The sequence below is a fragment of the Cololabis saira genome, chromosome 13 (genome assembly GCF_033807715.1).
Source record: "Cololabis saira isolate AMF1-May2022 chromosome 13, fColSai1.1, whole genome shotgun sequence".
NCBI classification, from domain to species: domain Eukaryota; kingdom Metazoa; phylum Chordata; class Actinopteri; order Beloniformes; family Belonidae; genus Cololabis; species Cololabis saira.
The window spans coordinates 22230232-22252459 of record NC_084599.1 but is presented as its reverse complement, the minus strand read 5'-3'; the positions used below and the strand labels follow the sequence as shown (position 1 = coordinate 22252459).

At 41.2% G+C, this 22228-nt stretch overlaps 1 protein-coding gene across 10 annotated transcripts in view; it reads right to left on the bottom strand.

The window, feature by feature from the left end:
• si:zfos-588f8.1 overlaps positions 1-22228 on the bottom strand; it is a 59617-nt gene that overhangs the window by 3481 nt on the left and 33908 nt on the right. For 6 of the 10 annotated variants that reach the window (XR_009783948.1, XR_009783949.1, XM_061738298.1 and 3 more), the window contains exons 5-40: positions 19746-19840; positions 17823-17885; positions 14070-14169; positions 13531-13631; positions 13040-13169; positions 12860-12949; positions 12508-12624; positions 12275-12409; positions 11879-12000; positions 11578-11719; positions 11257-11452; positions 10686-10761; positions 10059-10151; positions 8507-8620; positions 7641-7680; positions 7402-7524; positions 7229-7309; positions 6945-7055; positions 6535-6660; positions 6291-6440; positions 5999-6159; positions 4709-5890; positions 4141-4216; positions 3903-4021; positions 3205-3320; positions 2735-2928; positions 2522-2629; positions 2240-2410; positions 2111-2152; positions 1902-2013; positions 1748-1821; positions 1303-1495; positions 1010-1138; positions 624-729; positions 294-425; positions 25-148 (exon numbers count right to left, since the gene is read on the bottom strand). Coding sequence is in view for 8 of the 10 variants with exons in the window: in XM_061738298.1 (XP_061594282.1) it covers positions 25-148; positions 294-425; positions 624-729; positions 1010-1138; positions 1303-1495; positions 1748-1821; positions 1902-2013; positions 2111-2152; positions 2240-2410; positions 2522-2629; positions 2735-2928; positions 3205-3320; positions 3903-4021; positions 4141-4216; positions 4709-5890; positions 5999-6159; positions 6291-6440; positions 6535-6660; positions 6945-7055; positions 7229-7309; positions 7402-7524; positions 7641-7680; positions 8507-8620; positions 10059-10151; positions 10686-10761; positions 11257-11452; positions 11578-11719; positions 11879-12000; positions 12275-12409; positions 12508-12624; positions 12860-12949; positions 13040-13169; positions 13531-13631; positions 14070-14169; positions 17823-17885; positions 19746-19840 (5244 nt within the window). In the remaining 2 variants the exon portion in view is untranslated. The remainder of the gene's footprint in view (positions 1-24; positions 149-293; positions 426-623; positions 730-1009; positions 1139-1302; positions 1496-1747; positions 1822-1901; positions 2014-2110; positions 2153-2239; positions 2411-2521; positions 2630-2734; positions 2929-3204; positions 3321-3902; positions 4022-4140; positions 4217-4708; positions 5891-5998; positions 6160-6290; positions 6441-6534; positions 6661-6944; positions 7056-7228; positions 7310-7401; positions 7525-7640; positions 7681-8506; positions 8621-10058; positions 10152-10685; positions 10762-11256; positions 11453-11577; positions 11720-11878; positions 12001-12274; positions 12410-12507; positions 12625-12859; positions 12950-13039; positions 13170-13530; positions 13632-14069; positions 14170-17822; positions 17886-19745; positions 19841-22228) is intronic. The other 4 variants (XM_061738301.1, XM_061738305.1, XM_061738300.1 and 1 more) reach the window with 3 other exon arrangements.

Below are 22228 nucleotides of genomic sequence, written 5' to 3'. Positions count from 1 at the left end.
GGGATGCAAGGTTTTGTCTCTCACCGTGTTCTTTCTCTTGAGTTTGAGCTGGTTGACGGCCAACTCTTCTGCATATTCTAGCTGCTCGATCTCTTCCATCTTCTCATTGTAGCGTCTGGTCTGCTCAACGATGATCATCTCCACACACCTGCAGACAAAAGAGAGACAACATGTATGCAAGCTTGACACTGATCACAAATATTGATGTGTACACAGAAAAACAGACAAAAAGCATCATATCTCCTGGTAGAATAAGCTGGTTTGGTTCATTTTTGCTTTCACAGCAGTCTTACGTGGTTGTCTTGGCAACATCCCTCATGCTGAGTAGTGGGTCAGCACTGTCCGGGCAGCGCAGGATACACGGTGCAAAAACTATGGCCAACGAGTTGGGAGACATGCGGTTGTGAGGCTCTTCTTTAGAAACCCTGCAGGAACATTAGTTTTCAGGTCATGCAAACTTTGTCAACATCTGTTCTATTAATAATCAGACCTATCTGCTAAAAGCTGAGTGAATACCTGAGACAAATGGTTTCAAAGATGCATCGACAGTGCACTAGTAACAATTTGAGGAGTGGTCTTTCAATTCAATTGGTTATTGACTTTGATCACTGCTGCATCCCTACCTGACAAGGTGGAAAACAAGTCGCTCCAACGTGTTGAAGTTTGCTGTGGGAAGCTCCTCCAAAACTTTATAGATGGATTGAAGCTGCTCTTGCTTCTCTGGCAGTTCTAATGATGAGAAAAATACATGAAATCAAATCTACAAGAAGTTATAAACAGTAATGGTCTGTTATTAAAAATGCTTAGCTTTTTGACCGTGATCAATAAATATTTGACCTAAAATATCATATTTTAATACAAGTAGTCATGTGATCAAAATAAATATACAAAAACCTATGAACTCTCCAACAAAGTAGAAGATAACAGGAACAACTGAAAGCCAAGCCCATGTTTTTGTTCTCATCATTACGTCTTAAACCCTCTGAGTGCTGGGAAATGTCCTCCTCACCCACTGCGTGAAGGAAGTCACTGTAATGCGTGAAGGTCATGAGTGGATCCGGCAGCTCCCGCAGCCACTGCTTTACCAGGCCTGTTACTGTGTGGATGGGATGGTTCTCCAGGCAGACCAGATGGGGGTCTAAATATATCAAAAACAGCAGTACAGTCATGTGCTGCCACACTAGGAGTATTGGAATACAACATATGAAAAAGATCAAATACATAGTTACATTTTAAAATAAGAAGGTAGAAAAAGAGAATTATAGAGATATACGGTTTTTCAATTCATCGTTGGGGTCTAACCTGTCTCTAGTCTCTGGTGCAGCTCTTTTATGCGGTTGGCAGATCCAGATTTGCGATAGATGCCTTCGGTGTAGAGGCCGTGCATCTCCACATGCTCCAGCATCATCTCCAGTACCACAGGTACTGGGTTCTTATCACTGCACAGGTGACCCACGCGCACCCCGAAGTGCTGTCCAGTGAACTCTTCATCACTCTGCAGATTCAACAGACAGCAAACATTAACAAATGTAGTCGACTTGTACCAGTACTCATAATGTACTTTCAACCATTCTTTACTATGATTACACTATGGTCATGCAAATATATTCATCAACATATTTAGGTTAAGAGCACAAATGTAAAACCAGTTTAGGGACAAAATATAAAGCTGGAGCAAGTCTCTAATTTGCAGCTTCATTTAGCTTCGTTTCTTTTCATAGAAAATAACGAAAAAAAAAAATCAAACCTTTTTGGCACAAAAGGTGGAGCAGTCAGTCACTATTTTGGAGAGGCACTTCTTATGGCAGATCATTTTACAATCTGTGGACAAAGATTTGAAAGTTGTATCTACTTAAATGTGAACTGCACCTTATATTTGAGAACTTGAGTCATTTACTCACAGCTACACATGTAGGCTTTCTCCATCCCCCAGATGTAAGAGCTACATTGGTCACATGACTGCATAATGTTGACCTGATAGTTAACAAAAACGTGATCCAGGGGACTCTCCATCTGACGAAACAGGGAGATAAGACATTCAGTTGTACACAAGTGCTAACTTAAATCATTTTTAATGGAAAAATAAAAGATTTTCAAACTGCAGACTTACATTCTTATCTTTTTTCCTCCTCTTCTTTCTGGCTTTAGCAGGCTGAAATACAGAAGCACGGCCATTAATACCTAAGTTTGTCACACTAACTAATGTGACTAATTCTCAGCATGAATTTCAGTGCTTTACCTTTGCAGGTTCGCCCTCCTCCTTCTTCATTTCTCCTCTGATGAAGCCATCCAGCACCGACTGGAACAGGTTAACCACAAGCTGGACTTCTTCAGTCTGTTTGCTGTTTGCCAAGGAGATCACTTTGTTCTGGTAGCCCGTCATCAGATCTTTGTAGCGCATGGTGGGTTTCTATCAAAATGTAGTCAACAGGAGAGAAAATAAGGAGGAGAACAGGATTTTGAGGAATAACTTTGATCGGTGCGTATGACGGATCTGTTTTAGGCCTGAATGCAGACTTACAGGGCAAGAATACATGGCCTTGATGTTCTCCCTGAACTGCATGGTGGCTGTGACAAAGATTGCTTCTGTGGCTGACAGCGACTTGCCCCTGGAGCGGAAATCGTTGACCTACAGACAATTGCAAGCAAAAAGAAAAAAAAAAAGTGTCCCTTTTTCCAAATCAGAATACATTTTTTGCTACGTTAAGCCAAGATCGAGTCCTCTTGCACTCACCTGATTACCCAGAAATTCATCGAGGTGCCGAAGCTCGTTGGCGTTGGGGATTTCTCTGTCCAACGAGGCGTTCCACTGCTCGGAGACCCGTGTGGCGCGGCTGATCTTAATGGTTGGGTTCCTGCCTAAACTCTTAACAGCTCGTTCACCGTGGGGCTGCTGAACGGGTCGAGACGGGTGTCCAGATGGTGCCGCTGAAAGGGAGAACGTTTCCACATAAAACCAGTAACTGGATATATCCACTACATCTGAAGATTTATTCATACAAAAATACAAAAAATAATCTATGGACTAATATGTGTTATCGAGGGGAAAAAAGCTGTGAAGTTTTGTCATTTCCAGGCAAGAACCTGCATGGGTTCCTGTTTTCTAAGTAAGCTAATAGGTGAAATAAAATTACAGTTATAATTATTATCTAAAAGAGAAATGCAGCTGTTCTGCAAAGAGAATGTAAAACTAGTGTAAATTACCTTCTCCTGGTGTTGACTTGTCATTGTGACTCTGAGCTGATGTGGGCTCTCCGTCTGGAGTCTGGGGTTCTTTGTGAGGTCGTTTTTTCAAGATTTTGCTGAAGAAGCCGCCTGATCTGCAGAGCACGGGAACAAAAGAAGCCAGAGAATCGTCACAAATTTTCAATTGTATTCCAATATCAACACTTGGACTAATCACGCTTGACATGAGGAAAGATTTTAGTATTAACTTCATAACTTATTTGGACCTGGAAGGTTCCCGTTTAGGTTTCTGTCTTGCTTAGTGTTTGATGTGTGTTCGTAATGCACCAAGATGTTTTGTGGCAACAAAAATCCCTTTAGTGAACTCTAGAATAAGCCATCAAAAAGAAAGTAAAGCTTAAATAAAAGCAGGTTTTTGGTTGTTGTTTTTTTCTCGCGGCGTGTTAATTATGAATTCAGCATATTAATAAAAGATGCAAGTGAATGATGAATAATGAGAAATGAAAGCTGTTTTATCTGACATAAAATTGTGTTTGATCCAATTATCCATTTCTAGGTCAGACAATGTCGACTCGCTCCAGTTTCTGTTTATTTTTAGTGCCAAGAATCACTGAGGTGCACAGTTGCACTTTAAATGTAAGAAAAAGCCTTTACACGTTTAATTTTAGATACACTGGCCTCAAATGTTTTTAGGTCAGTTCACAGCGGTGTTGTACCTGTCTGGTGTGGACGGGATGTGTTGGCTCCCTTCTTGGTGACCAGAACCCTCTTGGTTCCTTCTTTTGAAGGAACTTCCTTTTGAGCCATCACCATTACTTTCTGATGAGGAAATGATCTGCAGAAAAGAGATCATCGTTTACAAAAGATGAGACGTGCAGATGTTAAAAATCAACCGATTTTACAAAATAAATAAAAAAAAAAAAACAACAACAACAGAGAAAACACTTAAAATACCTCTCTGGCTGAAATGAAACCGGCCCCCTCAGAACCTGGAGACAAACTGTCAACTGAGGAAGAGACTGTTTCGCTCCTGCATAGAATTGATGAGAATAAATTTATCACGTTATTTTCAAATAAGGAGTTCAGAACTGATCGCATGATTTCTTCCAAATAAAACTGGCATAGTACATACTGTAGACATACAGGTGGATAGAAACGTATAATAAAACAGTTCTGCTCTATTGGTTTAACAAAGCCTTCAAAAAGGGAAGGAATTCAAAACTACTGCTTTTTATGACCCCTCTGACATGTTTTTATGATATTGCCGTTTTTTTGGTTAGCCAAGCTTAGTCAAATTAATAAAAATAGCAAATCATTAGTTTTGCATTAAGATGTGAATTTGGTGCACTCATGACCTCATTTCCTCAGTAAAAACAACCAAAAAAAAAAAACGCGTGTAGAAAAAGGATGGTTGTGCTCTTAAAAAAAAAACTTTAGCATTTGCTCAAACTTTCAAACTAACCATCACCAAATTTATCCTTAAACATGAGATCTGATCTGAATAAACTAAAGGAAGACATACAGAGGCGGTCTTGTCATCCTTTCCCCTCCGTCTTGAGGGGGAGAGGAGCTGGTGCCATCAGAGTGTTCCCCGTTACTCCGTCTCCCTCTCCACTTATCTGGCTTTTCCTTTATTGCTCCAGGCCTGCGTTGCAGGCTTACAGTTACAGCGCCGTCGCCGTCACCATTCTTCTCATGCAAAGAGTCAGCGGGCTGAAGTGATAACGTGGTTGGACGGACAGGACCAGGTGAAGGAGAAGAACTTTTCCCCTCCTTCTTCACTCCCTTGTCTTCCTTCATTTTCCAGGCCACAAAGGTGTATTGGTCCAGCTCTTTGCTGTCTGACCGCTCTTTTAGCTTTGATGTCTCTTGGCTTTTGCTCTGAGGTGAGGGTGTCTGGTCTTTGCTGGCGGCTGAAGAAGAGGAGGATGAGGCAGCTCGTTCAGTCTCTCTCTGGTTGTGCTCCAGCCCCCTCCGTCTCCTCTGCTCCCTCTTCTCCTGGCTCTTGGATGAAAGGCCCTTGTTATTAGCAGGAGGTTGTACCCTCTTTCTTTCAGGCTCGGAGGTAGTGCTGGCCTGTTTCGCCTCCCCCTGCGGTGGAGATGTGGGTGTAAGTGCACTGGAGGTGACTCCATCTGAAGGTAGATCAGGTTTTGAATCTGACAGTCCTTGTGTTTGGTTCTCCAAATCCTCCATCTGTTCCTCCTCATCCGCCTCATCTAGCTGAGGTCCAGCCTCAGCCTGGGTACCGCAAGTCTCCAAATCCAACTCCTCATCCTCCAGCTCTTCAACCTTGCTCTGTCCCTCATTCGTATGCAAGTTTGTATTTATCTCTCCAGTTTCCCCTCTCTCCTCACCCAGCTGTGTCTCCTTGGCAGGGAGGTTTTTATCCAGCGTCTCCTCCGTGATCAGTTCTATATCTGGATCCTCTCTAGTCTGAGGCTCTCTTGCCAGTCTTTTCTCCTCTTCCTCCCTTTGTGCTTCCCTGGCAGCTTCTTCCTCTTCTGCCCTCCTCTTGGCCTCCTCCTCTTCTGCATTTCTCCGGGCTTCTTCTTCCATTCGAAGTCTTTCTTCCTCCTCTGCTTTCCTCTTTGCCTCCTCCTCCTCTTCTCTCTTCCTCCTTTCCTCTTCTTCTGCTCTTCTCCGGGCTGCTTCTTCCTCCTCCTCCTCTTTTTTCCGCTTCTCCTGACGAATTGACTGACATCTGTAATGCAAAATACATTTATTGAACCAAAGTATGTTAAACATATTGCACCTAAACATCATGTCTCTATCAAGTGATAGATATTTTCATCAAGATCCCTTTTTTCACCTTCTGCGTGCAGAATGTCCTCGGACCAACGCTTGGATTTTTGTAGCACCGTGTCTTTGTCGGTGGAACTCTGATCTTTGTCTGTGTCCCCTCCACAGAGCCTGAATCACAGTGGCTGCACGTCGCCTCTGCTCCTCTTTGCAGTACCTACGCCACAAACGCTAAGAGACAACACAGAGAAATTCAGAATGGTACGTCAGTCGCCCCCCACCTATGGCAAGTAAAGAGTGAGGAAAGTAAATCGTACACTGCCATGAGAACCCTCAAAAAACAAAGGGTGCATCCATGTTACCTGGAACAAAATGGCAGCCCGTCTCATGTCTAAGAACTCCTTCCTCTGCAGGCGAGCTCTGAACCAGCGCTGAAGGAAAATGATCTTCCGCATTACATCCTTGTGCAGAACATCCTGCAACATCTGACGCTCCAGCTCCTTTAGGAACACCTGAACATACATAACATGTCAAAGTTTGTATGAAGAAACGAGAGTGTTAATGTTCAGTAGCAGCCAGAGTTAATCCGAATGTTGAGTGTGGTACCTTAGTTTTGCCTATCTGGTACATGGTGGGATCCAGGCCCATTTTCTTCCCAAGCAGCGCTGAGATATCGTCTTTAGAGGGGGAGGTATTCTTTGGCAGCAGAACTCTGAACTGCTCTATGAACTCCTGCAGGAATAATTCACGAAATGCAGAGCAGGTATGAGATGAATGATGTGTCTTACCTGCTCCACACTGCATGATGAGCAATATCTAATTGACACTATTTTATACACAGTAACGCCATCCCTCACCATTTCTATTATTAAAATACAGTAACTACGAACACTTTATATTCTGAAGCAGAGTGTACTGACACGATATGGCCAGTTTGTACAGATTTAGTTTATCACAGTAATGTTTTGACAATATCTTGTGTGCAGCTACATATGAACGAAATAGGTCGGCAGTACCTGGAATGTGTACTTGGCTCCATAACCCGACCTCCTGATGCGAACAGTTTCCAGCATTCCTGTGTAACGCAGCTGCTGAACCACCAAGGCCTCGTCCAGATACATCTCCTTCTGCTCACATGCAATTAAGAGTAACAAGAGAAGCCGATCTGATGATGGATTTCAATTGTATAAGGGCAACAAACTCAAACTTATAACAAAGAGAAAAAGGGCTTCAGTACTCTAATATATCCTCCACTAATATAGCCAAATCATTTGAAATAAATGATACGATAATTTCTTACCTTTTCAGCATTGGAGCGGATGCAGCGAATGAAGAAAGGCTCGGCTCTGTTCAGAGTCTCTAAGAGTTTGGTCAGAGAGTTCTGGGAAAAAGGAAGAAGAAAGTTTTGGTGAACTTACAGAAAAAAATTCCAGTTTCAGAGTACATGGTGCATATTAATGCAGCTGATGTTACCTGGAACTGTGCGCTGATGCTGGGGGGTTTCTTCTTCTTGTGCAGGTGGAGCAAAGACTTGGTAGTGCGATCATGCAGGGTCAGACTCACAATAAACTTCAAAGACCGAGAATCCAGCAAACTCTGCACAGTATCAATAAAGCAGATCAATAATCTGTTAGCAACTGGATCATTCAAGACTAATAACGCTGAATGATTCACTATTATTTTCTTTTTTTCTTTCCAGTCTTAACACTTACCTTGGGGATGGCCTGCCTCGGCTTGGTGTTCTTGTTTTTCCTGTTGACAAAATGACAAAGAAAGTTGAAGATGAGTGAAGCTAAAGGGTTGAAGCTTTGAGGATGGAACAGAGAAGCAGATGAAGTTTGTGAAGCCGGGTTAGTACAGATGGGTGACTTCTTCATGCGTCATGTCAGTGATGAAATGAAGGCTTGCACCTAGACTGGATGAATGATGAACAAAAGGTGTGGTACTGATGAAGGAAAAATGAGAGAGAGATTACAGGATTGGCTGCAGGAGACAGGATGCAGCTCTAAACAATCAGCCCAGCAGAGACTCACCATAAAAAGACAGACATGCTCTCTTGTTTTCATCACAACGTAAAGAGTTGTACATTTCTTATCATATTCTCTCTATTGCCATGTGTCACCCTGCAGAACCTTGTGTAAAGTCTAACATGCTGAAAGGCTGCTGGAACATATTTTCACAAGATGCTCTGAAAAAGAGCGCATGCCAGCAGTCGCTTATTGACGCGCATGCCACAGTTAAAAAATTCATAGCATCTCAAGCTTCACCCCCCCAAAAAGGTGGATGCATTTACAAACAAGCCTCCTCATCACACATTATATCATAATGTGGGATGGGGAAGCAGGATGGAATTGATGTTTTTATTCAACTACATCAAATGGGACCATCCAATCCACCATGAAAATTAAAAGCAAATTGTGACTAAGCTGCCTGTTCAAAATTGTGATTTGTTCTTGTTGGAACAAAAAAAGAAAATAAATTTAATTTAATTCAATTCAACAGGAGCATGTTCTGCCTGAATGGAGTGGACTGGACTGATCTGGAGAAGAGCTGGCATCAGCCCTGTCTGCAGACTCACTGGAGGATGTGTCGTGGGAAGCGGAGGCGACCCCAGGATTGCAACAGCTTGCGAGGGTCCTCACCATCCATCTGCAAGTTCTTAATGGAGCTGATGATCTCTGCATGCATATCTCTATTAACCCCGCACACACACACGCAACCAGTGTGAATAGGAAAGGTAAGGGGGGAACGGTATGGGGATCGGGAGAAGGGGGGGGGTATTGCAAAAGAAAAATGTTGAAATCACACAAAAGAAAGATGGAAGGAGACAAAAAAATAAAGGGAGTGACAGAACACCATTGTTAGGACACCTCCAAAGGAAACAGATTGCAGAAATTACCCATAAAGACATCAAATAAAAGCTAGGTGCGTGATATTAAAGAAAAACCCCAGCTGCCACAGTGCTCACCTGGTAACCCACAAACCCTCTGATTCCATTGCTCATGTACAAGGAAACCACAAGACACACTAGAGCAACAAACCATGCCATCTTATTCTTTTTTGAGAAAAGGAGAAAGATACAAACACACAAAAAGAGAGATTGGGGTATTTAGGGGTTGTAAGCAGACGCATGGCTGCCGTGGTGATCGTTAACATGCAGAGCTGAACTGTCATTTGGTGTGGTTGGCTGTCTTTACATGCTGCCACTGTTACTGCCATCTGTGCGACAGCAAGTTGTTACTGGTAAGTTTTTGTACGTGTAGTTCTTTAACCGTGACTGGTGTTATACTGGACACGGGCTCTGGTGAGGTTAAGTGTCCATATCCCAGAGATAGTCCATGCAGTATGTTTCTATACTTACCAAGACTTATCATGAAAACAGAGGCCAGGCAGAGACGAAAACCCTCTAATAAATGAGCCACAGTGGATCTAAACTCCACACCCCACTTGTTTGCAGATTTGGAAATGACTAGGTGATTTAATTATATCTAATTGTGGTCAAAATCCACTTAAGGACCGGGTCATTTCAGATCTGAAAGCAAGAGGTACAGGGTCATGTTTCAATGATTCAAAAATAACGTCATGGTTTGATTCCTTCCTGAGAACGCTCTCACAGTTGTCTTTGTGTATTTGACCAGGTGTCTCTGTATGTGTTTGAATATGTGTGCGTGTGTGTGTGTGTGTGTGTGTGTGTGTGTTTCAAAGCTTCTGCAGCTGATCAAAGTAATCTGAGTGGATAATTAAAGAAAGGCCTGTACAAACAGTTTCTTGTGCTCCACAGCAGAAAAAATAACAAATGTGAGGAACAAAAGGGATTATTGCAACTACAGAAAAAGGAAGAGGATTACAGAGAGAGCGAGTTTAAGGGCCACTCTGCTCTACTGTTAAGTACAGCTGGACTGAATATTGTCAAACTTCTGGCATTCATATGCTGAAACACTTAAACTTGACATTTTTGATCAAATACATTCAAAACACTTATGTAGATTCAACTATATGTAAAAAAAAAAAAAGAATTATGAGAGCAAACTCAGAAAACAGAACAAACCACTGTCTTTGATTCAAATCATATTCCTTCCTGCTTGGCCTCTTGTCCTCATTTCTTTCTCCTTTTCACTAAATTCACTTACTTCTTATTCTCATAGCTAGCAAAGATGTCTTCAAAGGCCTCTAGAGGGCGCTCCTCTGAGTGATCAAAGTAGAAATCGAGCATAGAAGCTCGTCTGTGGAGGGGAGAGGAAGAGGAGAGAACCGCATATACTGGGGTCACCAAAAGGTGGAAAAGAAATGGATGACTGAGATGAGGTGAGAGAAAATTTAACAACCAGGGTAATGCCCAAAGATGAGCTTTTGAATGTGGTCCAATCAAATGTCATTAACTGAACTGAGCAGATTCCAGGTATCTTTCCTCATCTCATTCAGTTCCAGAGGATAAATGTGGAGGGTCCATACTACACCAGGTAAAACATTTCCATCACCTTTAAAAGGAAGCTTTTCACAGCAGTTATTACAACGTGTAGTTCATGACAGGAAGAAAATAGGCCCTTTCACAAAGGCTATAATTATGATGATTAAAATAAGTGTGGAAATAAAAAGTCATTAACCACAAAGTAAACAGCACCAACAGTGTGATGCCACATCCGCAGGTACCATGACAGACAGATTTCCTCCAGAAACCTGAGAATAAGAAAACCAGTCCAAACACAAAGCAAGGAAATGTTTCTGTTTTCTTTAATCCAACTATGCAGGTTACTTACTTGTACATTCTCTCTATTGGGGCATTTGATCGTTGAAGCTCTCCTAAGGGAGTTCTGGAGACTGGACGGACGACACCTATGACAAAAAACAGAAACCCATATGATAAAAGGTGTGATCATTGATTTAATTATCTTTACTGGAGACTCTCTTGAGTGCATCAATGTTTCTAGTTCTGGTTTTTGCCCTCTTGCGAATCCACATAAAACGGCTCTGACGTCACTAGGCTACCTCCGAGTGCACCAAAATAATCTGAGGGATTGCGATTTGCAGAGAAAATGTCAAAATTGGATAAAGGCCTCAAGTTTGTGGTCTCTTCAATGCTCTAACATGCTGACAAGACATGCTAATTATAGAGCAGAAAGCAGCACTGCTCCGAGGCTGTGGTACAAACGCAGCTGTGTAACATATTTCCACTTTTGTTTAAACTAACGCACTACTCCCTTCACTTCATACCAGCTTTAAAATGATGGATTATCACAGAAGTATCAAAACCATAAAGTAAGCTAAAGAAGAGTTTAATTCAAATGGTAAATGTTAAAATATACTTTGCGGATGATTCACATTGTGTACCTGAAGTCTTAGCTGCCCAGGAGCGACCAGCCTCATTGAAGGCAGCAATGCCCCTGATCGTGGCTCGCAGGATCCCCCATCGAAACATGGCTACCGGGTCCATGCCGATGAGCTGCCGCACATACGCTCTGTCGCTGCTGCGCAACAACGCAACAATGTCTGAACGCATGTGGTCTGTGTTCTTCTCACGGAAATCCTGAGGAGGGGGTTACAACGACATTACATAACACAAATGTTCAATGAAGGCCAAGTTTTTGTGTTAAAGGTGTCGTGTTTACATTTGATGGAAGGCTGAAAGTAATTTTTTCCTTTCATCGTTACCTTTATTTGATATTTCACTTTGCCTGCAAAGTGCTGAATGACGAAGGCAGGCTCCATGACTGGTGTGGGCACGAAGTATTTGTTACCTTGGTGCTGCTGCTTGAATTTGGCTAACAAAGTCTCATCGGTGGCATGAGGAAAGCTGAAGTGAAGGCAAAGAGGTGCAGGAAGGAATTGGAAAGTGGAGGAAAGTAGAAGAAAATGTTAAAAAATGAACAACGTTGAGTGAATCTAAAGAACTGCTCCAATTGACAGGTACGTGGCATGGAACATAAGACTGAATTAATAAATCAGTTTTTACTTGCTCTCCTCATCCAGCAAGTAAAATAAGCCAGTGGGTTTCTTGCTGATGAGATGAATACAGCCCACGTTGTCTGTATAGTCGATATTGTGCCAAGTTATTCCTTCTGCTTGGTACTCGTCCTGGATGAGGCAAGAAAGAACATTTTTATGAAGTAAATCTTTATGTCTTTGGGCCTTCTACAGAAGATATGGAGCCCTTTGAAGCCGAACTATTCACAAAACCATTACAAATCTTCTTAAAGTTACCTAAGATGACTCTTGTCATGATACATTTAGAAGTAGTTTTCACCTAACCTTTCAGTGCAGGCAGTTTAAAGTTCATATTACATGGTAGCAAAATATGTGGTTGTGTATCCTTCAGCGAATAATGTGGTTATTAAATCAAACTGCTCACCTGTTCCAGATTGAAGATGTGGTGGTTAAAGTAGTACTGCAGCTGCTCATTTGCATAGTTGATGCAGAACTGCTCAAAGCTGTTGGTTTCAAAGTCCTCAAAACCAAAAATGTCCAGGACACCGATGGACAAACACTAGGGAATAATAATTTAAAAAAAATTAAAGACACCCACCACACATACCAGGACTTCTAACTTTGTTTTTTTTTTTTGGAGAGCGTGAATTGTCTTACAGGAACAGATTCTGCCATGTCTTTTTTGTTGAGCAGTGCGTGATTGATGCGCAGGACGATCCAGTCAAACAAGGCGCTGTAAAGCGATTTGGCCATGGAGTCTCTAGCTGTGATGGCCTGATGGGTGACAGAGAGGATACGTGTGCTGTCACTTCACTGAACTTAACTTCAAAAAGGGGGATTTCACAGGTTTCAGATAATAATTTAAGATACATTTTTTTTAAAAGCAATACATATGGACAGAAAGAGATCAACAACACACAAGTCACCAGTAAAGAGGAAGAAACAGGTAGAGAACATATACTTGGAAAATATGAGAGATAGAGGATGAAGAGATGTTGTGTGAGCTTACTTCACAGTGGCTGTAGGGGAGGATCAACTTGTCATTGACGGTTACCGTTTTTCTCTTCGTCAATGCCTCAACCAGCAGCTCCTCTTTAACCTGAGAGATACAGCCACAGATTAAAGCTGTAAGTCACCCACCATTACCCAGAAACAGCAAAGCAACGCACTGCAAAGATGCACAGGTCACCTTCAGCAGATCAGAAAGGGTAGCCAGCACTTCAGGTGGCCCCACATCCAAGCCCTCATCTCTCCCTGTTGACTTCCTCCTGTACGTCACGTTGCCAAGATACAGGATTGCAGAAAGCACAGAAAAGATCCTGCAACACAGTTAGGAATATTACATAGTCTGAAAACAAGAAAGATAAGAAAGTCATATGACATATGCATCTATGCTTCTCTTTATTCTGATCATCTTTTAACGTCTAACTGCTTTTAAACTGAATAGATGCCTTGTGCAGAGCTTTTAAGGCATACCGTTTCTAATTAACTGCTACATTAGGCCATTTGATGCAGATTATTGCTCTCTGAAAAGTATGTTTATTTATACTTTATATTTGTGACTCAATGTTTAAACCAAAAGTTTTAGAAGTGGCATCCGGCACAATCCCGTCAATGTGTTCGAAAAACTAGAGGCCACTTTCCTGCATTTATTAAACAGATCTTTACTGATATACTCACTGTTTCTTGGTGGCTGGGAGGAAGCCCACCATCTCCATTGCCTGTTGCAGCCTTTCAAAATCATGACGCAAGTCTTCCTCATCTTCTATCTTAAAATTTTGCTGAAGGTTTAAAGAGGAACAATAGATAGGGATATATGAGAATTAGATCATCGAGCCAAAAACAGACTACACAGGTCCATAAAACGAACAAATGAACACAAGGGCAATACAAGCAAGTAAAGAAACAAAGACTGCTTCATTAGCATGCAGTGCACATGCGTGAAGTAAGCTGGGAGCGTCAACAAGAGCTTATTCAGGAACTAATTCTGGAACTCAGCAGTTTTCATGAATGCCACATCCACTCAAATGTGTCAAATTATAGTGTTACCTGTAGGGTAAACTCTCACAGTGAATGAGGTTATACTTCATTAATGCAAGTACAAAGCTACTGAGTGGTCTAAACAGGGCAAGTTAAGTTAAACTGAGTAAATAATACACATTTCTTCTGTTTATAACATTGAGGGCTTGGCTGCATTTGACAGTGTGGCAGAAGTGTACCTGCTTGAGGTAGAAGTACTCTTCAGGTGGCAGCAATCTGAACTCCTTCCTTTCTTCCTCTGAAGCACCCAAAAGCAGGTAGTAAAAGACGTGATAGTTCCTGAATTAAATAAATAAATAAAAAGAGTCATGTATACTGTATGCAGTGCTGAGCTCTTACTGGGCAAAGTTTTCTATATCCTGATTAAACACATTTCACAAGCAAACACTTCAGTGAATTAATTAAATCTTATTGGCATTCTTCATTTGTTTGTTATCATTATCTGGTGGGCAGTTACAGTATGAGTGTACAGGAGCCTAATGTTTATGGTTACACAAAGAGACGGTTTTGGTAATAAACCAAGAGGGAAAACATTGTAAAAAGGCTAAAAGAAAGTAGACAATGCCTGGATCTCAGTGATGTTCTTATCACTGTTCCACTTGTGCTATCAGCAAGTAGGTGGAAATGTGACAGAGCTTTGTTGTAATAGCACACAGGATTAATGAGTTTCCTTACTTATCAAACAATGACATCATACAGTAGTCCGTCTCACTAACTAGACAAGCAAAATGTACTGTCGGCCAGGTGATCTCCAGTACTCTGCGCAGGCTGGCAGTAGGCGGATGGTTATGAGATACATTTGTCAGTGACAGATGAATGGGCTTCCCAAAAAATAACTGAAGAAAATATGGACAGAGTTATGCTCTTCCCCCACAAAAGCAGCTACTGTATGTTTTTATAGAAGGGATTTACAGCGTCAGTCGAGCAGCTCAGTTTTGTCGCGGTTTCAGAACTTCACAGCAACCAAACGGCTGTCTGTTAACATAACTAACATCTTTACCACCTTGTGATCTAATAATCTCAGGTTTCTGTATTGCTTTCAAGTAATGCAGCAGTTTAAACTGGTAGTAATCACAATCTGTAGGCCTCTTCTGACTACAACATCAAACAAAGACTGAGAATCTGGTCACACCCATAACACTGACTGTATTACACAATTGCCATGGCCCACATATCTGTCTACTATTACTCATACAAGTACCAACAGACTAGCAGTCTAGTTGTTAAGTGAATGTTGCTATGAGTAACAAAGCTTCCCATGACGTGCACAAGGAGTGAGAGCTGAAAAGATGAGGGAGTCTGCCTCTCAGAAGTGACAGAGTGCAAACCACCCCACCCCCAGCATGTTACCTTTGGACTACAACAGTAATGAGAATTGTAATAAGATGTGTACATAAATTAAAATTGCCAGCAGCATTGGCTGGGACCTCGCATGTATGGCCACCCCACCCACTTAGACTTAGGTTGGAGCAAGAGCATCTAATTCTTTGAAGGTGATCAGTAGGATTTTGAAATCAATATTAGATTCAACAGGAAGCCAGTAAAGGGAAACAAGTATAAGGGAGATGTGCTCATACTTTTTTGTACCAGTAATAAGTCTTGTTGCAGCATTTTGAATTAATTGGAGACAATGGAGGGAAGCCTAACTGACACCTAATTACAATTATTTTAAGTATTATTGGTATCAACGGTGATGCAGATCCAGGCAGAATCAAAAAGAGATTACCACTGAGTTAAAGCACATTGGACAGTGGTGCATTATCAGTTATGACAAAAAAGGTTACCCAGGTGTCATCATGGATGTGGTAGGGCAGTGTCTTATCAGAGACAGAAAATCTGAGGCCTCTAGGACAATGCAAAATGTTATACAAAGCGTGTTTCTTGTTGCCAACAGGTGGCACTAAACCATTTCCTGAATATTACACGCAGATGTGTTCAGAGCTGGCCTGCAAACATATGCACCAAATTTGGACAAGATTAAAAAATGTATGGCAAAGTAATAGCCATTGATACAGTCTGGTCCCCAAAAATGTTATATCCACCCCTGCTTCTCTCTGCTGATTGTAAATTGTTAAACCAAAATAATCAAAATTAAACATTCACTTAACAATTCTGTAAAAAAAATCCTGAATAACTTTGACATATTCATGTACATTTCTATAGTGTTTGGTGACACAGACTGAAATACAACTGGTCATAAAAAAATATGTTTAGTGTCCAAAGTTTAAAAATGTTACTATGTGTACCGTTTGACTGATCTGGATGAAACTCACAGGATTTACTGAGCTCAGGGCTGACTGTGGTTGTGGTGAGTTTGAAGTTGATCGTTTAAAGTATGGCAGAGATATGACAATCAGTTAAGATTTTATATTTTCAAAAATTAAGAGTGATGAACTTCTTATTAGACCTTATGTTGCAGTGTATGAACATTTTGCCTTTGTGAAAGTGATCTGATCACTTCCTGTTTCATGGAAAACGACACAAGCGCTGTAATTAGTAAATCCATGACACTTTATGTGTTGGGTGGGAACAGTTTTGAGTGCATTCAATACAAATCTTAGGCTGATCTTATGAAGCACAACATAATTATAGGACGTAATGAGAAAAAAAATTAAGTTTCCTTTCATCAGAAGGTGGCGCTATGGAGTCGTATCTACCTGTTCAGGATGGAAGCCCACTCAAACGTATGCATTTTGTTCAGATTGGACAATGGATGGGCACGTTAGAATAAGTATTCCACTCATGGCAAAGCATTGAAAAATCGCTGCGTAACCATGGGAAGGTCCTCCTATGAAAACTCAACCTCTTAAAGCAGCACTATGTAACTTTTCCACCTTAATATCATATTTTGCAGAGTCATTGTGATGGTACATCAACTTACAACAGGTGTAATGACACCTCTGTCATGGTCTGAGGGGTCTGTATCGCCTTCACTGGCACTATGTAACTTTGAGGTGGATGGTAGGAACCCTTCCACACTACTGGTAAAGCACTACCGCTTTTGTCCAAAGGAGCCGCCAAACTCAACAAAAGCTGAAAGTTACGTTGTGCTGCTTTAAAAGTGGATTTGACATCTCTTTGACCATCATGTCAGAACAGCCACATCGAAATGTCAAGCGAGTCACTTCCTGTTGCCACTAGGGGGCGCTATGATGACGACTAAATAAGACCACATGGACCCGTTCAGAGCTGGACTCTGATCATACACAGGACATCTTAAGCCTCTGGGACAATGCAGGACCGAATAAGAGCAAGTTGAATTTTGTTGGCGAAATGTCGAATTTTGCCACGACATCACGGGAGAGTCCCTGGATGAAAAACTCAAAAGCTTTGCATTTCAACTTCAGCAAAGCCCTTAGATGAAAAAGACCAAATATGATGTTAATCTGATGAAATCTCTGGGAGGAGTTCGTTCAGATACGAGGTCTGCAAATCACCTCGTATCTCAAAAATCAGCCCAAAATCACAAATTCAATTCAAAATGGCAGACTTCCTGTACATCACATGTGTTCTTGAGACTTTTTCTGTGTGGCTCACCAATATGCATAAACCTACCAATGTTCCTACATGTAGGCAAAAGTCATACTAGGGGGTCGATTTAAACACATTTTTTAAGTCGGCACTATTGAGCTATTTTTTCACATTTATTTGAAGCACACTTAAAACTTTTTTTGCCAGAGCTGATAGCTCTACAAGATTTGGTGAGTTTGGAGTATGGAAAAGTTCTGATAAAAGCCAGTTTTTTTGCGGGACAACAATAATAATAATAATAATAATAATAAAGTGCAAGTGTGTAAGTGGAAGAACATATTAACTCAAAAAGTCTACAACTGAACTTGATATTCAATCACAACAAGCTCCAGATGGAAGCGTCTCATGTTTGTACAGACAGGCTCTTGAGGACCTGTGAAAACACCTATGTCCGTCCTCACCTTTCATTCTTCTCTCTGGAGACCAGGCGAGACTTCTCTAGGAGATACTTCTCCACCACGGCCCTGAGACAGTCAGGGGAAGGGCAAAGAGAACAAAAAGAGATGACAATATTAAAAACAAACAGCAAAAATGAATCACTTTCCAGTAAAGGTCACTTTCCCTCTGTGTGGGTACAGTGTGTATGTGTAAAAACAAGACTGGTGTTCAAAAGTGACGGGAGGAGCAGAAGTATGGACAGATGGTAAGAGCAATCAGTAAAAAAGAGTCAGATGTTTAATGCAGCACATCAGACAGCACAAAGCAGCCCATACCAACAACACTGGAGGAACCTCAGCTTACACTTTCACTGGACTCATGAGGTATGCCATTTTAAGAGCAGTGGGATTTACCGGGAATAACAGGCCAAGGCCATTAAGATTTCTAAATCAGATTTTATAAGTCAGTGTTTTCTGTAGCCAAAGCAAAAACAATTCTGATGCCAGGCCTCAAGATACATTAACAAGAATTGTGCTGTGAAGAGCACAACTGTGTCAATCTGCTAAAAGTGCAGCCTACACTGTGACAAAATTAAACAACAAAATGTCATACACCTAGCACATGTATCTGTAAAATCATATTCTCGGTGGTCTTAAAGTGTGATGTTCTGTGATGTGTCATTTTGTCAAAGACAAAACCACTGTAGTCTAGATTTATTTTTACATCATGACTAAAACTGAAAACAATGACAGAAAAGTGCTTTAGTATACACGTGGCTTTGATGGCTTTTATTGAAAGTGAAAAGCCAGGAAATGGGATGAGAGATACTGGAAGACGTGCAGCAGGGCGGAGAATCACACTGGGGCTGGATGCACAGGACCGTACCTTCTGTATATGGAGCATCTGCTCAACCAAGTGAGCTAACTGGCATTCACACAGGTGAAAAATAACAATGACACAGAGACGATAAACTAGATGAACCAGGAGAATCTTGATTACACAGTGAATTTTTAATGGTGGCAGGCCTAATGGACACCATGAGAGATCATAAAAACATCCAGACTGTCAGTCAATCTCTCAAGAGAGCAGAGGACAGCAGAACAGCAGCCGCCTCTTTGTTAATCTCTTCTATTGACAGTCTGAATGGCTGCCACTGGAGATGGATAGACACACAGGCGGCCTTTGTTAAGTCTACAGAACTGAGCTGTGTTGGCCCTCTGAATCCTTTACTGTTAAGAAGCAGAAAGTTACACAAGCACTGACCATAGTGTTAAACTATGTGATGCGGCTTGCTTTGAGCAGATGCCTCAAAGGTTTAGCCAAAAATAGCTTCAGCTAACCAAAATCAAATCTGCTAACAGAAAAAAAAAAAACACACACACACACACACACACACTTTTCACGGTAAACAATCTAATGGAGCACGGTGAGTGCCATTCAAAGATGGGGATGCTCACTTTTCTAAGGAACTGACCAGCTGCTGCCAAAGACATTTATACCTTTCAAATCACTGTTTATTTTAAGACAAGAGAATGTTGCTTATACAAAAGCGTCATAAATATGACTGTTAGTCTAGACAAAGTATTTGATGTTCTCTTCAGCCCTTCAGTCTTCCACAATTAAAAGAACAACATGTCGTCTTCTTTTAAACATTATATTGAGCAGCTGTTCCTCTCTCCTGATGAGGAAATGAGGAAGTGACACCGCTAACCAGACTTTGATGCAGCTCCTAACCAGAAGCTGACTGCTGAGAAAAAGGAAGAGCATGCTAGTGGTCGAAAGTTTCAGCCTACATACACACTGAGCATATGAAGAAGCACAGACATTACCAGCCAACAATTAAGAAAAGAGAAAAACAAGGATGACAAACACTTAAATGCCACTAGATGTCCCCTAAAATAAATTGCATTTGTTGTACACACAAAAATAAACACAGGCTCACTTACCCTCGCACCACTCCACTCTCCAGATAGTTGACCTGGATGAATTTACCAAAGCGGCTGGAGTTGTTGTTATGGGCTGTCTTGGCGTTACCGAAGGCCTGATTGAGATGAGAGACAAGGACAGAAACAGAAGAAACATTTATCAGGGAGACCAACGTCATTAATTGTGATAAAAGATTAATACACTATCACTGCAGCTGGCTTTCTTCCTAATGTATCTTATCCTTTTAAAGAAACAACAATCATGTAATTTTACAAAAAGAGAAAAGCAAGGTAAAAGTGTACACTTTCAGACCAGACAGTTGTATTGCATGCAACACATCATATCAGTTTTCATTTTGAAGAAGAAATTGCACGTAATGTGACTCCCACCAGCGCTCCAAATACAGACTACAGTTTCAGTCTTTAGCAGCTCATTGATAATGTCTGAAAGCTCAAATGTGAACTGTGTGGCTTTCAAACCATATAAGGAAGTCCTTTTGAGAGCAAAAAACTGAATCTGGAGTAGAGTGTACTTCCAACTAAACACTTCACTCCATCAGTAGCCTTACTGAAGTCAACAAGAACAGTGCACATAATTCCAGACGTTAGATGTAGTTTTTAAAAAAGGAGCTAAAACTGCAAGAGGGGGATGGGTGGTTCTTAGACAGGGGCACGCATCTGCAACTCGTTGTCTCCTCAGCCTTCCTTGCACACTTTTTCCATTCACCTCTTTCTTTTCTTCTTTTTTCTCAGTATCTTTTCCTTCATTCTCAGTGTTAATTTGTGTGAGTATGTGTACGAAGAGGAGTAAACGAGCAAGACGAGGAGAAAGCGAGAGCATAGGTCAGAAATGATGAATGACGCAGGGCCGGCCCTTCTGCATAGCAGTGTAAGACCAGAGGAAATGGAGCATCGAGGATCATGGTTTCTTTCCAGACTCAAACCAAATTCTACATCGACCAGAACCGCAAAGATCCCAGAAACTAGGCCTCACTGAGGGGCCCCGATTGCTGCATTGATATGGTAACAGAATAGCAGTGTTTTTTCCTGCGTGATGCGCATGTTCACATGGTAACACACGCACACGCTCGCACTCACAAAAGACCACCGCAGGGGAAGTTGACTCAGTGCATGTTAAATAGGAGCCACATTGTAGTTTTCAAAGTTGTTGCAGAGTGAATTCGATATAGTGTTTTGGAGCTGATCAGAGGACAGGGACACATGCAAATACACACACAAACACACCTCTGACTGAAATTCCTTTGAATGAACTGAATGACCTTTTATATATATATATATTTTTTTTTTTTTAATTTGCACTCCTATTTTGCACTCCTTCTGTTATACAATTTTGTGCAAATACTTTTGGAATACAGATAACTATACAGTACATTGGGCCAACAATGTAATTTATTTTTCAGTGCACTACAACTAGTATAAGATGTTATTTCGAAATAGTTGATGCTTTAAAGGAAGCATGACACATAACATTAGAAGCTTGTTCATGCATGACGAAATACATGCTCAATTGTCTGTGACCAGTTATCTGCAGTCTAACGTGGTCTTGCTCAGATAAAACAAAAGACAAGAAAACTTTGGTGTGCAATGCACAGAATACACAAGAACCAAAGCAGTGCAATTTTTGTTTTTTAAGTTCCATACCCCCATCTCTTTTTTTAAAAAAACCTTATTCATTCATGCAATTTTCTGACAGTGTTTCAGTGTTCAATCATGCCCACCGAGCCTATTGCTGTTTTCAAAGCCCTCCCTCCGGAAACCTAGCAAACCCTGTGAAAGCCTTAGTCCTGCTACTCCATGGAGGGAATTCTAAACATCTCACAGCATTATTCGTATTCAAACATGTTCATCATCAGTCAGTCTGATTGGCTGGAAGGCTCAGCAGGTATGAGGAAGCAGAACAACAGCTTGCCAAACTGTGGCCATGGGAAGACACAAGCTAATCTGCAGTCTTACAAAACAGGGGTTGTACACAAGCAAAAGAAGAAAAAAAAAAGAGTAAGAGAAACAGAAGCAAGAGAAGAGGCATATATGGCTTCAGAAACTTGTTGTATGTCCACATGTGCATAATGTCACTACAGCGTACATATCCGGCGTCCATCTTATAACACAATGCTGAGTTATTTCTGTGGTGAGACAGCTTGTTAGAACTCTGCTCTTTGTGCGTTTCCACGTAAACACAGCCAGATCCACTAATATGAAGTCTCACATCCCCATTTAGCCTATTTCACATACACACACAAACTTCTGCTCACAAACCAAACTAGGGGTGTGTCTCCAAATAGCACACATTATGAGAAGTTTGTTTCAACAAGAAAGCAGGACAAACACACACACACACACGATCTTTAAGATTGGTTACAGCATAGTTAAAAGTTAAAAATTAACCCAAAAAAGTCAAATAAAATAAGACTTTAGTGTAACGTGTACAATAATCAAATGCTCATAGAAACACTGTTGATGTCCACTCCTTGGGAGACATCTTG